We start from the raw sequence: 13,529 nt of genomic DNA, 5'->3' as shown, positions 1-13,529 counted from the left end.
AGTCCATCCCCAAGTCATGAACTCTTGACCGAAATGATCTGTCACATCATCCATAATCATCTCAAGAGACGTATTTGGTGCAATAAATTAATAAAATTAATTTTGTGATACCCCGATATCTCTGTCAATGCACAAGTGAATGTTATCTGATAAATCCTCGACGGATTGCCCTCATTAGATATTAATTACCATCCAAATCTCGATTCACGTCGTCGAGCAGAGGACTGTGAAGTACGACATGGACGTCTTCACCACCTTCAATAAAAAAAAAGATAAACAAGTGCTGAACAATTAACATTAATTATCGTCTTACTGCACTGAAATTCTCCATATTAAGAATATAGACACCTCCGGCTGTCAATTGACACGGCTCCATGCTCTTCATGATCAACAGGTGAAAAAGTTTTCGAGATCTGAATGAAATTTTATACCACGAAGTTTTGATCCTGTTGGATGAATAATTTAGTGGTTGAGTTTGTGGAGTGCATGAGGGGTTGAAAAATAAAAATGGTAACTAACGAATATTCAACCAAACGAGTGCTCTCGTCAACCAAACGTTGAGCTGGCCAGCTCTCGAAGAACAAATGGAATGTCTGGGCGCAGGTGAATGATGCGTACCCGAAGGCCTCCTCAGGTCGACTCAATTTCGTCGCTGCCTGAAAGTTAATGAATCTAATTAATTACGTAACAACAATTGTTCCTGGAGTATTTAATCTATCTCAACAGTAATCACTTGAAATCCAGTGAAACTTATTGTGACCATGTTGAGGCCCAGTTGGAGTAAGAAGGACGTAGAATTCGCGGATTCGATCATTTGTGAGTACCTGAGGCACACGAAATGATTTTACTATAAATAATCATTTACTCTAAATATAAATATATAAATAATTCATTCGAATCGACCACTGACTCTAATAATTTCCTTTTCCATTGGATTGGACAAAACGAAATCTTTTCTTTGGAAATGAAAAAAAAGGTTGTGATGATTTTATTATTGACGTTATCTATTTTAATTATCAATAATTGATAAAATACAAACTGAATAGCTTGTGCATGTCTCGTGACACATTCTGTCATTCGTCTGTACGACACGTCGTCCTCGATTTTTGGATTTAAATTGACGTCCAGATTGTAATCGTCAACCAATTTCTCCAGGCGATACCTGAACGTAAATAATGTCTAATAGTTAATTAGTTTAATCAGACACAGTAGACATGTACCCAACAATATTGAATATAGCGCACGCCCTTTGAACGTAAGTCATGAACATCGAGTCGATGGCAACGACAACTGTGATGTAAGTCATCGTACCGAAATACGAATGAATCACAAGTGGCAAGTAATATTTATTGATATCGATGAAGTACTCAACGTGAAACATCAGGGGTTTGGCCATGGTCATGTTAGGATTTATATCGATTAAGCCTTTTGGAATTAATCGAAGTAGTGGAGGTATCAGTGGTCCCAGCATGAAAGGTGCCATAGACCCATAAACAGCTCCTGCATTAAATTAATTATCACAATTAATTAAAACAATTCCTAATCCATCGAGAAATAAAATAAATAATTCATAAAATCTCACCCGCGTAGAGCAGCACATTCTTTCGACTGTCCTCCGACCATCTCCTTAGAATTGATATCTCAAATTCATCTTTCAATTCCAACCAGTCTCTCCTCAACATATCTATCAGTTCCTTCATCTACTCCAACAATAACTGAATATAACTAAAAATACGTCGTACGATGATTTTTTTTAAATCGGGAATAATATCCCACGAACCTTGCGGCCGTTGTGAATGAAGTTGATGAATTTAATGACGCACATGACAGAAATCAAAACTGGCGCAAGTGATTCCAGAAAAATAGGGGTATCACACCATGCGGCAATTAATCCACCGGTCTTCAATAAATAATTAATCAACAATACAATAAATCGACATCAAAATTAATTAATTATTTAATTCAGGGAATTCCTTGATTGTCATAATTAACTGACGTTGACGACGATTTGATGAAGAATTTAAATTTCATGAAGATTAATAAAAAAATGAGTGGAATATGTTTACCTGTAAAAATCCCTGAGTGGCGAGGAAAAATATAGCCAGAATGAAGAATACTGATTGCTGTAATTTCTGCTGATATGGCCAGAGGCCAATCGCGGAGAGAAATGCACCATTGACTCTCAGATAAAAATCAGAACTCTCTGCCATAGTGCAAAGTGAATTTAAGTGTAATGTGCTGTGGTGCGATGAGGTATGACATCATATCGACGCATACACCGAAAATTCATTGATGTTTGTCTTTCTTCATTAATTCAAAAGCTAATTACATATTCTCTTGGTGAACACTCCACCAGGGGAGGGAGTCGGATAATTACAGGGTAAATTCAAAATTTCTCTGTAAATTATTGACGAATTTTCAGGTGACAACTGCGGGTTGACAGAGAATTTCATTTTCTGTCATTAAATCGAAAGTTTTCATTTTTGTCAAAAGATTTTATTGTATTCATCATAAAAGACGCGTGAAGGATGTGCCTGACATGACGACAACGGAATTAAATCCCAAATTAATTGATAAGAAAATTAATGAATTGATTAATCAATTAAAATAGTGGAGTGATCGTTCGAGGTAAAGTGCATGTCATGATTACAAACGCACTCGGTACAAAAATATCATTCACTTGGATGATGAACATACGATTGATCATTGGCTTACGTAATCTCATTATTATTCATTATCGTTGATTCGTTCTTTTTCGATTTATAGTGGAATACATGATGGGTTGTAATTAGAATTACAGTTGGATTACGCTCGCATCGATGTAAATACTGTGAGAAATGAGAACGATGTCTTCACGACCTGTGAATAATGACGATAAATCAGTGAATCATTGATTATTTAAATCGTTCTCCCAACTCTAAAAACGTACCCTATTTCAAATTAATTTTCTCTCTCTTTGATTATTAATTATCCAATTATAATTACCTCACTGAAGCTTCGCAGTGACATGGTATACATTTTTCCAGCTGTCATTGTGCAAGGTTTTGTGCTCCTCATGAGGAGAGGAATGATGAGTCTCTGGGTGCGAACGGACGTGTAATTCCATCTCGCCCTGTACCTGTAAAAATATTATAAATACCTCTGAAAGATTTTTGAAAATTCCACAACAAATACCAACACATCAGAGAAAATCGATTCGCTGTGCTCCTGGAGTAATTGCCCCTGCCAATTACTGTAGAACAAGTGGAACATCTCGCCTATGGTGAAGGCCACGAATTTTCCAGCAACGTCAGGATTATCCATTTTGAAAACCGCCTGATGATTCAATAATTGCATTAACAAAAAATGAAAGGGAATATTTAATTCTGAATGTACCTATTGAATTAACAAGGTATTCACCACTAGAGCTGAAGACGTCATCATCAGCATGTTGATCCCGACGATGAAGGTGAAGGACATGTAATTCGCCTCTTCTATCAGATCGCAAAATCTGATCGAAAATGAAAAATCCGTCATTTCCAAAATTCCTGGATTATTCGATAATGGAATTCATAATCCAAAACCCAGAGAAAAATTCTTTAGGTACTGGCAAATAATTTCTCAATGAAATATTAATTATGAATAATTAATCATTAATAATAATTAATTCTTAATAATAATTGAACCAACGTAAGTGCCAGAAATAGTCATCATCGATTGATCCTGAATTAATCGACAATAAAATGTGGGATGGACTATGAAAATTTGAATTCTGCTCTCGCGATATATTTTGGCATTTTCGTTGATTGGTTATCAATACCCACGCTATCGCATGGTTGTGCCTTTCGATGCACGCTGCCATATTTTTATAATCAATCTCATCAAACTCGGGGGTGTGACGATCGGCGTCAGGGTCGACTCTAGCCAATCGGTCCAGCATTAATCTACAAATCATCATCATATCACGAAAATCTGCATCACCATAATTACCCAGACGGGTGAAAGAATGACACATGAATCGATGATCATGATTCTCAGATTTCCAACAGAAAGCAATTCCTGGTTCATGCCCTAAATGATTTGATGTTCGAGTCAACAGGAAAATGATCGAGACGGATAAATCGGTAGTCCCGAGTTAATCGAATCGATCTCACTTGAAATCATTTCGATGATCTCACCGTATGATTGAGAACTGGGCACAGGCGTGCTGAATGTAGACCATCAGCATAGTGTCGATGGCGATGATGATGGTCAGGTAGCCAGCGGTGCCGATGTACCCATGGAGGATCAGTGGAAAAAGGTACGGCTCAAAATCGAACAGAAATTCGATCTGCTGGAACATCAGGTGCTTCGGATAACTCACATTCATCGGCATCACGATGTCCAGGACTATGGGAACTAGAGGTGTCATCATCAAAGGTACCAATGACCCATACAATGCACCTGGAGTAACCATCAACAGAATTAATATCAATCAATCGATACTCATCCCTCGCTCTGTCGCATTATCAATTATTATGTCGAGTAGTTCTGATGATTAATTCAATTAATTGATTATTTATCAATTAATAAACGTACCCGCGTAGTAAACCGTGACCTTTCGACCAAATTGCGCGTATTCTTTCAGAATGTCCAGCTCTTCACCGTATGTGTAGCGCTTCCAGTCTTCTTCCATTATCAGCAGAAGCTTCTTCATCTTGAGGGATTACTCATTATTTATTTAATATTTAAAAATCAGTACTGTAAAGCCAGCTGTAATTACAGTAATGATCATACTTTTCCGGCGTTTATGGTGAAGTTCAAATACTTGAAGTAGCAGACAACATCAGCCAAGACCGTGGGTATCGCCTCGAGAAAAACGTCGACGTCGACTATAGCGGCAACCATTCCAGCAGTCTAAACCGATTAAATTTAAATAATAACCATTCCTTCGGATGTTGTAATTGATTTCATAGGAGGACCACATGTTTTTATTCAAAATAATGGAGTAGCAATTGAGAGAACGAAATTAATCGATTGCTAAATCCTCGATTTATCTTGACAGATTGTCCAGATGTTCCAGTTTCAATTTATTACCTGCAAATATCCATGAGTGAGAGTAACAAACAATGTGAATGCGTAGAATGAATATCGAGATATCGGTGGCTGGAGTGGCCAGAGGCCAATGATTCTCAAAAAAATTCGATTGATTCGGTGATAAGGTGTCACCACACGATCCATTGGCACAGTCGAGTCTTCAGACCAAAACTACCGAGTGTTGTCTAGTCTTCATGACAATTCACTCCATCGATCGTCAGTCATTACATATTCCCTTGTGATGTCCCTCCTAGGAGACGTGCGTGATGTCTATGATGTGTTTGCATAGATGATCACAAGAGGTTGTGAATATTTTCAACTACTGCTAGAAATAAAGGAATAGACACTGAGGGGATTTTATTGGTCTCCGGTGTTTTCCTTTGTCGTCACTCCTCACGAGCTTTTATGTGGACATTTTGAACTCGTCAACTTCTCCTGGATTTTCCCTTTGGACACGCAAATTCACAACATGCGACTGGAAAATTTTATTAAAAATTCGTTGCAGTGTTCTCCGGTCCTGATGTGCGACTGGCGCTCGTACTACTGTCATTCGGCTTGGGACTTCTTCGCGATAAATAAGAGTTGGTTTTTAATTACTAGAATTTTATTCAGTCTAGTCATCATCGATTAAATATAACGTATTGAGGTACGATATTTTTCAATGTGATAATGAATATTGGACGATCCATGGGGAATCTATCGTGTGGAGAGTAGTAGAGTGAAGAATGACATGGTCGTTCTCATGGCCTTTGAAAAATAATTGTCATCATCATTGGTTGATTTTTTATGATCTATCATTGACTTACAGCACCAAAACTCTCCATGGACATTACGTAGCACTTGCCGGCTGTTATTTGACAGGGATTTGCACTTCGCATCATTATGGGGAGAAGCATTCGTTGGGCTTTTGGGGTCAGGGTGTACCATTCACTCTGGTAACTGAAATAAAACAGCTATCATTTATTGATGGATGCTAATAGTCTTCGATCACTTACACTGACAAAAATATACTCTCACTCTCGACTATGAGAGTGTGGCCTTGCCAGCTGCTCCAGAATAAGTGGAAAATTGTACCGATGTTGAACGATGCAAATCTGATCATTTCACTTATTTCACCATCTTTTATCACGATCTGAATATTCAATATAAAATTCATTAGTCACTGGTTGGTGATGAAGAGAAATGACAGGATTGATGATAATTAATGAGCGATACGAGAGGATTTCTACGGATGAAATGATAACAAGTATTAATTACAGTAATTAATACTTGCCATCATTCCTGTCAATGTTATCACCATTATATTTCCACCAACAAGTATCAGAAAAGGAACTGTACAGGTTGTCTCCAAGTACTGAACAAACCTGTAAACAAATATATTGACGAACAATTAAACATGTTGAGTGGAATTGAAAAATTGATGAGTCAATGACTGACGAATGGATCCCAATGAGACCTGTTGCAAAAAAAATAATACTCACTCAAGAATATTCGTTTGCATATCAGCGCACAAATGCAATCTCTCGTGTACAGACCCTCGATTATCAGATGCCCCCTCGATATGAATGCCCTCTAAATGCGCCCTAATGATGCATAAAAATATTTAACATCTTCAATTATCAACTAAATACGCAGCGATAATTTTTCTAGATCAAAAAATCTCTCTTCTCTCGAATGAATAATAAATCAAGGGTAAAATGGACATCCATCAAAAATTATTCCATTCTTAATTATCAATTCATAATAATTAATAAAAGAAATAAATAGATTGATGACAAGTGGAATTATTAAAAATGAAAAAATAAAAAAAAACGTGAGTCATTAGTAAAAATGATTAATGAGTTAAAAAAAATATTTTCAATGAGACCTATCGTGCGATTGAAATAAAAACATGTCCACATTACCCCGCAGTTTAATGCTCATAATTAAATTTTTATTCTCCGTCAGATTATTTTAAAAAATAATCACTTACTTCAGAATGGCGCACATGCCACAGACGTGACTGATGAATATCGAAAATAAATTATCGAAAAAAATAATGCAGGCGAATAAAACAGGTACCGTGAAATATGCATGAAAAAGAATGGAAAAGTAGTATTCATCCTGATCAATCCAGTATTCAGTCTGATACAGAAATATTCGTGAACGAGATTCATTCAATGGAATCCATAAATCCATCAGTATCGGAACTGCTGGGGCACCAAGGAACAATGACATTAATCCATAAATAGTCACTATCCAATGAATTTTATCGTAGAATTAAATGAAAAAAGCCCAGGAGAGTATATGGAAAGAAATAATTCATTATCCACCAGAGATGATTGATTAAATCTTATAGAATGTCAATAGGTTAATAACAGTTTGACGCAAGTGGCAGATTTTCAGGCAAGAGTTGATTTGAAAAATCGAGGAACAAAGTATTTTGCTATTTGCGTTATTCCATTGTTAATCTTTCGTTGGGTAATTGATAATTATTCAGTACTTGTATAGAGATTATTCATTCTTCTCGCTCGCTCCGAGTATTCCCCAAGCAATTCAATGTCACGTTCGATTTTCAAATTCTTCCAATCCCTTTCTATTGACAGTAGCAGTCCCTTCATCTGGAGATTATTAACACAGTTGATTAATTAATAATGAGTTAATGGTGAGCACTGGAATTACTCTGTCATGATGGAACACCCATGTGAAGTACTTCAAGTATGCAGTACCATAAACTCCAATCATTGGTACACATTCCATCACTATATCTATGTCCTTCAATGACTCCACGAACTTGGTCATCTGGAATTATGATAAAGTGATTAAACTCGCGATAATTTTTAAAGTTGAGGAATAATTCGTCACCGTTGGTATGCATATGCTGGTGATGAGGGAGAGCGTGATACACTTGAAGAATTTGTTTCTTCGTGGTGACTGGAATGGCCACTGGCCCATCAACTTGAGGGCCCATCTGGTTGTCCTGTAATACCCACTATCCAGCATGTTCTCCATCTCGATTCTGAATGACAACTGGTGTCTCTCCGTTAGAGTGAGAATTATTCTGAATTTTTTAGTGAGACGCCGGCAGTCTGCACTCATTGCAGATTCTCTTGGTCGAATGAATTGAGAGGTCGTAATTGCTGTTGCAATTTTGGTGGTTAATCGTTGATGACGTGGAGAACTAGCGGTGAACGATAGCCTCACATGTCACCAATTACCTCATAACGTATTCATGTAGCATGCATTGACTATTTTAACTCTGTCCTTTTAGCTGGGGGAAGACGAGAGACTGAATGTCCGGAAGTTGCGAATTGTTTTCGCACAAAGTTCCAAGTGAAATTGTAATGAATGATCGATATTCGTGCGATTTGACAGTATTAGGGGATGCGAGGTGTTCTGAGGGAATATATGAGTTTAGTTTTTTCATGTGGCAATAATCAAGCGTATCTTTTTGGGATGGACATTTTTGTTTTTTAGCGTTGATCGTATATTGAATTTACAAAAATAATACAGACGAGTCGACAGTTGATTTGTTGTCGTTTCATCGGACTGATAGTAGGAGAGTGAGAAAAGACAGAGTCATCCTCATTGCCTTGAAAAGAAATGAAAATCAAAACGATTAAAAAGAGAGTAAATCCAACAATAATCTAATTATTATAAACAATTACAAATTTTCAGCGGAGAAATTCCTTGAAACCACAGTGCAATGATAACAAACCGATAGCTTAATACGCATTCTCAGTTATTAAGCTGTCGGTGAAATAAAAAATTCTAAAAATTGTACTGGAAGTTTTTAGCTGGAAAATTTGCAACAGTGCAATTACAAAAATGTGAAATTCTTATAGAAGTCTCATCACTCTCATTTTTATTTTGAACTTACACCCCCGAAGCTATTCATTGACATGACGTAGAGTTTACCAGCTGTTATTTGACATGGCGTTAAACTCCTCATCATGAGTGGTAGCAGCATTTTTTGGTACTTGCAGGGTATTCTGTACCAATTATTCTGATACCTACCGATAGAAAATAATCTCACAGTTGTTCACGAATGTTACGGCGTGGATCTCGTTGCAATAATACTCACACCGATGTGAACACAGTTTCACTTTGAACAATTAGATTGTGACCCTGCCAGCTGGACCAGAATAAATGGAAAATCGTGCCACTATTGAATGTAGTGTAACGAATTACTTCACTTGGCTCATTGACTTTGATGACAGCCTAGACAATTCGTTGGTAATTTTCAAAAAGTTGTCAAAAGTCAAAAAGCACTTGTGATGTTACACTCACCATCATCCCCGTTGTGGTCACCACCATCATATTTAAACCGACGATTACTAAAAGAGCTATTGTGTAGGCGGACTCCAAGTCACTGATAAATCTTTTTGGCCGAAAATAAAAATCATTACAATGAAATATTAATTATCTACACATGCCCCCACCAACTTACTCAATAATATTCGTTTGCAAATTAGCGCACATTTTTATGCGCTCCAAAATGTCAGCGTCATCGGCTCCTATATCTTCCAGATAATTTCTAAAAAGTGAGAGAAATCATCCCCAATAAATCAATTACAATCACCACCAAAAGCCAATTAAACATTCAATAACATTTCTTAATCAATTCCCAAAATCGTGTCGTCAAAAATAACAAATAAATAAATAAATAAATGAGACTAATTAAAAAAGGGAATACCAAATATTCAAAGTACTCACTTCAGCACTTCGCACATTCCGCACGTGTGATTAATAAATATAGCGAATAAATTATCAAAATAAACAAGAACAGTGACACTGAGTGGTACAGTCACATACGCATGAATGAGAATGTGTACGTAGTATTCGTTTTGATCACAGAAGTATTCAGTTTGATACAAGAATACACGTGGACGTGACTGATTGAGAGGTAGAATTATATCCAGGATTTTTGGTATTCCTGGAGACAGTAGATACACTACGAGTATTCCATACATGGCAGCTGCTCCAATAAATTTCAAACGAGTTAAAGAGAATTTCGTTTTATCATGATGATAAAAATGATGTCTTAAATTAAGACATCGTCTTAATCCGAGACACGATTTTATCCCGTAGTGTTCAATACTTTGTAATCAGTACTTGCATAAATAGAATTGATTTTCCTCCCACGATCGGTGAATTGACTGAGTAATTTGATATCCCGTTGGAGTTTTAGGCTCTTCCAGTCTCTTTCGATTGCCAGGAGCAATCGGGTCATCTGAAAAATCGTTTGATTGTTAATTTGGTATTATTTCATTCGGTTTTTCACCAGTTACTTGATCTTGATTGATTGCCCAGTTGAAGAACTTGACTAAACCAACGGAGTGGACACACAACATTGGGACACACTCCATGGCAATATCGATGTCCTTCGTTGACTCCAGAAGTTTTATAAGCTACATCAAAGACAAAGTACTTGTTGATAAAGGACAGGAGGAAATCCTTGGGATGATTGTTATACCTTCGGCATGTATATGCTACCAACGACGAGAAGTGTCCAACATTTCAAAAATCTATTTCTTCCTGGGGACTGGAAGGGCCACTGTCCTATGATCATCAAACCCGCTCGGGTATTCCTGTAAAACGGACTATTCCATATGCTCACCATCACGACACTGCGCTCTTCTGAACTTCTGGTCTGATGGATTTAAAAATAATCTAGTATATTTCTAGTGAAGCGTATCTCGTTATCTATTCTCTTTGACGAATTAATAACAAGTCTAGTGTGAATTCACTCCAGGAAATAGTTTTCACTGGGAAAATTGGGCATGTGATGACAGCCCCTGGTTCAGTTACATTCATCATTGATGACCGCGAAAATTACCGGTAAATGCAGCTTCAGATGTCGCCTATCATCGCATAACGTATTCATGCGCCATTGAAAATTTTAATTACATTGCTTCTGCTAGGGGAAGACGAGAAAACTCAAAGTACTTGATGATTGGTGTGCTGCAAATTATTTCCGGTTAAAGTTGCATGTGAAATCGTGAGGGAAGAAGAAAGTCGTGGTATCTACTAGGAAATGACAGTCGCGCAGGTCATTTTGAGGGAATACACAGGGGAAAATTGAAGAGGTCAGTCATCTCAGTCTTCAGAGGGTTTTCAAGTGTTCGTTTTGTACTTTCATTGTTGGGTGGAAAAAGGTCTTGTTCTCCGTGCCGAAAAACTTGAAGACTCGATGTGACAAGTGTACCCTAGTGTGTCGACATCTGTCATCTGGTGGTACATGTCATTAAGAAAACCACTTGATAATTATAGAGATCGGTTTTTTATAATTGATCGTATTGTCAGTTTACAAAAATGAGTCAGACATTGAACTACTTCTTCGTGGTTGTTTCATTGGACTGAGAGTAGAAGAGTGAGTAAAGACAGAACAGTTCTGAGGGCCTTGAAAAAATAAAAAGCAATGGTTTTCGTTAAAAAATAAATCACATTTCATCAATGACTAATTGATAATATTCATAAGAGTCTTCGAATTAAATTTGAAGGACGCAATGATGAAATTACCAATTTTAATCAATCATTTAGTTCGACGAACTTAATTGAACTTCGATTGAAAACAATTAATGAGGATTTAATGGTTCTCTCTCATTCTGAATTGTAACTCACATTTCCGAAGCTATTCATTGACATGACGTAGAGTTTACCAGCGGTTATTTGACATGGTGCTAAACTCCTCATCATGAGTGGTAGCAGCATTTTTTGGTACTTGCAGGGTATTCTGTACCAATTATTCTGATACCTACCGATCAAAAATAATCTCAGAGCTGTTCTCGGATCTTATGGCGTGAATCTCGTTACAATAATACTCACACCGATGTGAATACAGATTCACTTTGCACTATGAGATTGTGTCCCTGCCAGCTACCCCAGAATAAATGGAAAAGAGTTCCACCACTGAATGCTGTGTAACGAACTATTTCACTCAGTTCATTCACTTTGATAATTACCTGGAGAAATTAATGACTTTATTGGAATATTGTTTTTAAATTATTGGAATTGAACACTTGCCATTACACCGGTCGTTGTCACAACCATCATGTTTAAACCGACGAGAAGTAAAAAGCCTATAGTGCAAGCTGACTCCAAGTTATTGACAAATCTTTTTGATGGCGAGAGAAATGATTAAAGAATGAAAAATAGATGAAAAATTTTTCAATTGACCCCGCGCAGGAGAACTTGAATGTAATTTACACTCAAGAATTCTTATTTTACGATTTTTTAAACTGATATTACACTCGTACAATGCAGTTCGAATAATTGATGATAGTAGTGATAATTAACTTACTCAATTATACTAGTTTGTAAATTGGCGCAAAATTTTAGGCTTTCCAAGATATCTCTTGGATGCTGGGTGCTAATTCCCTCCAGATGACTTCTGAAAAATTATAAAAATCATGTGTACTTCTCATTTGTTCAGTTAATTAACAATCAAATTCTGAATTATCAATCCAGGAACTTCGAAAATTGAAGGGTAAAGTCCAATAAAAAATCGGAATAAAATGCAAAAATTATAAAAAATTCAATACATTTTTTTTAATTCACTCACTTCAATACTCCGCACATGCCGCACGTGTGGTACACCAAAATACCGAATAAATTATCAAAGTAAACGATAGATGTCAAGGTAAAGGGCACTGTAAGGTACGCGTGGAGTAGAATATACTTGTAATATTTATCTTGATCGCAAAAATACTCGGTTTGGAATAAAAAAACGTGTGGACGAGACTCGTTGAGAGGTAGAAATACATCCAGGATTTTAGGAATTCCTGGGGATGCGAGGTACACTGTCATCACTCCATACAGGACAACTAATCGAATAAATAAATAAAAAAGGTTTAAGACAACTGTCAATCTTCAGAAATAAAATTAAATAGAGATTTTGGGTGAAATCTTTTGGCATTTGACCATGTGAATCGAAATTCATTGGCATTACGTAATTTTTTTATGAATTTTTTCACTCTTTCCTGAGACTGTCGGGGATATATCTGAAAATAAGACAGCGATTTTTTGTTCGGAACTTTTTTGTAGCTCGTCAGTAGCTTAACAAAAAAAGTTGGTACAAAAATTTCGCTGTCTGCGTTAGATCTCGAGATTTTCGTTGAAATTTCGTGAACTGTTAAAATCGAGATGTGGCTTATGGTTCCAGTGCTGAATTTATTGCTCCAATTGTTTGTAATCAGTACTTGCATACAGAATATTGATTTTCCACCCGCGATCTGTGAAATCAGTTAATATGTCGATATCCCGTTGGAGTTTGAGTCTCTTCCAGTCGTTCTCTATTGACAGAAGCATCTGTGCCAGCTTGAAAATTGAAATATCAATTATTCCATATTTGTATCACCACAGCAATTATGATTATTCAATCACCTGATCTTGATTGACTGCCCAATTGAAAAACTTGACTAAACCCAAGGAGTGGACGCACAACGCCGGTATACATTCCATTACAATTTTAACATTCCTCAATGACTCCAGAA

At 36.8% G+C, this 13,529-nt stretch overlaps 5 protein-coding genes across 6 annotated transcripts in view; all 5 read right to left on the bottom strand.

The window, feature by feature from the left end:
• Positions 1 to 202: 202 nt before the first annotated feature.
• On the bottom strand, positions 203 to 7,290 carry LOC105265755 (uncharacterized). Its single transcript, XM_011303444.1, has 21 exons — positions 7,028 to 7,290; positions 6,537 to 6,638; positions 6,329 to 6,419; positions 6,051 to 6,187; positions 5,862 to 5,994; positions 4,756 to 4,875; positions 4,558 to 4,675; positions 4,158 to 4,422; positions 3,822 to 3,923; positions 3,400 to 3,490; positions 3,179 to 3,315; positions 2,991 to 3,118; positions 2,067 to 2,203; positions 1,781 to 1,900; positions 1,583 to 1,700; positions 1,221 to 1,500; positions 1,040 to 1,162; positions 734 to 824; positions 520 to 656; positions 314 to 446; positions 203 to 255 (listed from the first exon to the last, which is right to left on the bottom strand). The coding sequence occupies exons 1-21, from the start codon at positions 7,270 to 7,272 to the stop codon at positions 205 to 207; spliced, it is 2,859 nt and encodes a 952-aa protein (XP_011301746.1). The 5' UTR covers positions 7,273 to 7,290; the 3' UTR covers positions 203 to 204.
• LOC105265696 (uncharacterized) lies at positions 2,510 to 5,584 on the bottom strand. The gene is made up of 9 exons (XM_011303333.1): positions 5,056 to 5,584; positions 4,756 to 4,875; positions 4,558 to 4,675; positions 4,158 to 4,422; positions 3,804 to 3,923; positions 3,400 to 3,490; positions 3,179 to 3,315; positions 2,986 to 3,118; positions 2,510 to 2,859 (listed from the first exon to the last, which is right to left on the bottom strand). Exons 1-9 carry the CDS (start codon positions 5,197 to 5,199, stop codon positions 2,806 to 2,808), a joined length of 1,182 nt encoding a protein of 393 aa, XP_011301635.1. The 5' UTR covers positions 5,200 to 5,584; the 3' UTR covers positions 2,510 to 2,805.
• Positions 7,291 to 7,426: 136 nt separating the features above from the next.
• Positions 7,427 to 8,059, bottom strand: LOC105265697 (uncharacterized). 2 transcript variants are annotated; one of them, XM_011303334.1, is made up of 3 exons: positions 7,900 to 8,059; positions 7,717 to 7,836; positions 7,427 to 7,655 (listed from the first exon to the last, which is right to left on the bottom strand). In XM_011303334.1, exons 1-3 carry the CDS (start codon positions 8,044 to 8,046, stop codon positions 7,527 to 7,529), a joined length of 396 nt encoding a protein of 131 aa, XP_011301636.1. In that variant the 5' UTR covers positions 8,047 to 8,059; the 3' UTR covers positions 7,427 to 7,526. The 2 variants fall into 2 exon arrangements, with proteins under 2 accessions (XP_011301636.1, XP_011301637.1); XM_011303335.1 differs by having other exon boundaries at positions 7,764 to 7,836.
• A 456-nt stretch (positions 8,060 to 8,515) lies between these two features.
• Positions 8,516 to 10,519, bottom strand: LOC105265754 (putative odorant receptor 85d). The gene is made up of 9 exons (XM_011303443.1): positions 10,511 to 10,519; positions 10,326 to 10,445; positions 10,150 to 10,267; positions 9,751 to 10,012; positions 9,485 to 9,571; positions 9,325 to 9,415; positions 9,119 to 9,255; positions 8,915 to 9,047; positions 8,516 to 8,626 (listed from the first exon to the last, which is right to left on the bottom strand). The coding sequence occupies exons 1-9, from the start codon at positions 10,517 to 10,519 to the stop codon at positions 8,576 to 8,578; spliced, it is 1,008 nt and encodes a 335-aa protein (XP_011301745.1). The 3' UTR covers positions 8,516 to 8,575.
• A 2,687-nt stretch (positions 10,520 to 13,206) lies between these two features.
• Positions 13,207 to 13,529, bottom strand: part of LOC105265752 (uncharacterized) — a 3,257-nt gene continuing 2,934 nt past the window's right edge. Inside the window, exon 5 of the mRNA XM_011303441.1 lies at positions 13,207 to 13,353. Coding sequence (XP_011301743.1) covers positions 13,207 to 13,353 — 147 coding nt within the window. The remainder of the gene's footprint in view (positions 13,354 to 13,529) is intronic.

The sequence above is a fragment of the Fopius arisanus genome, unplaced genomic scaffold, assembly GCF_000806365.1.
Source record: "Fopius arisanus strain USDA-PBARC FA_bdor unplaced genomic scaffold, ASM80636v1 scaffold00031, whole genome shotgun sequence".
Classification (NCBI taxonomy): Eukaryota; Metazoa; Arthropoda; class Insecta; order Hymenoptera; family Braconidae; genus Fopius; species Fopius arisanus.
This window is presented reverse-complemented; position numbering and strand designations above follow the sequence as displayed.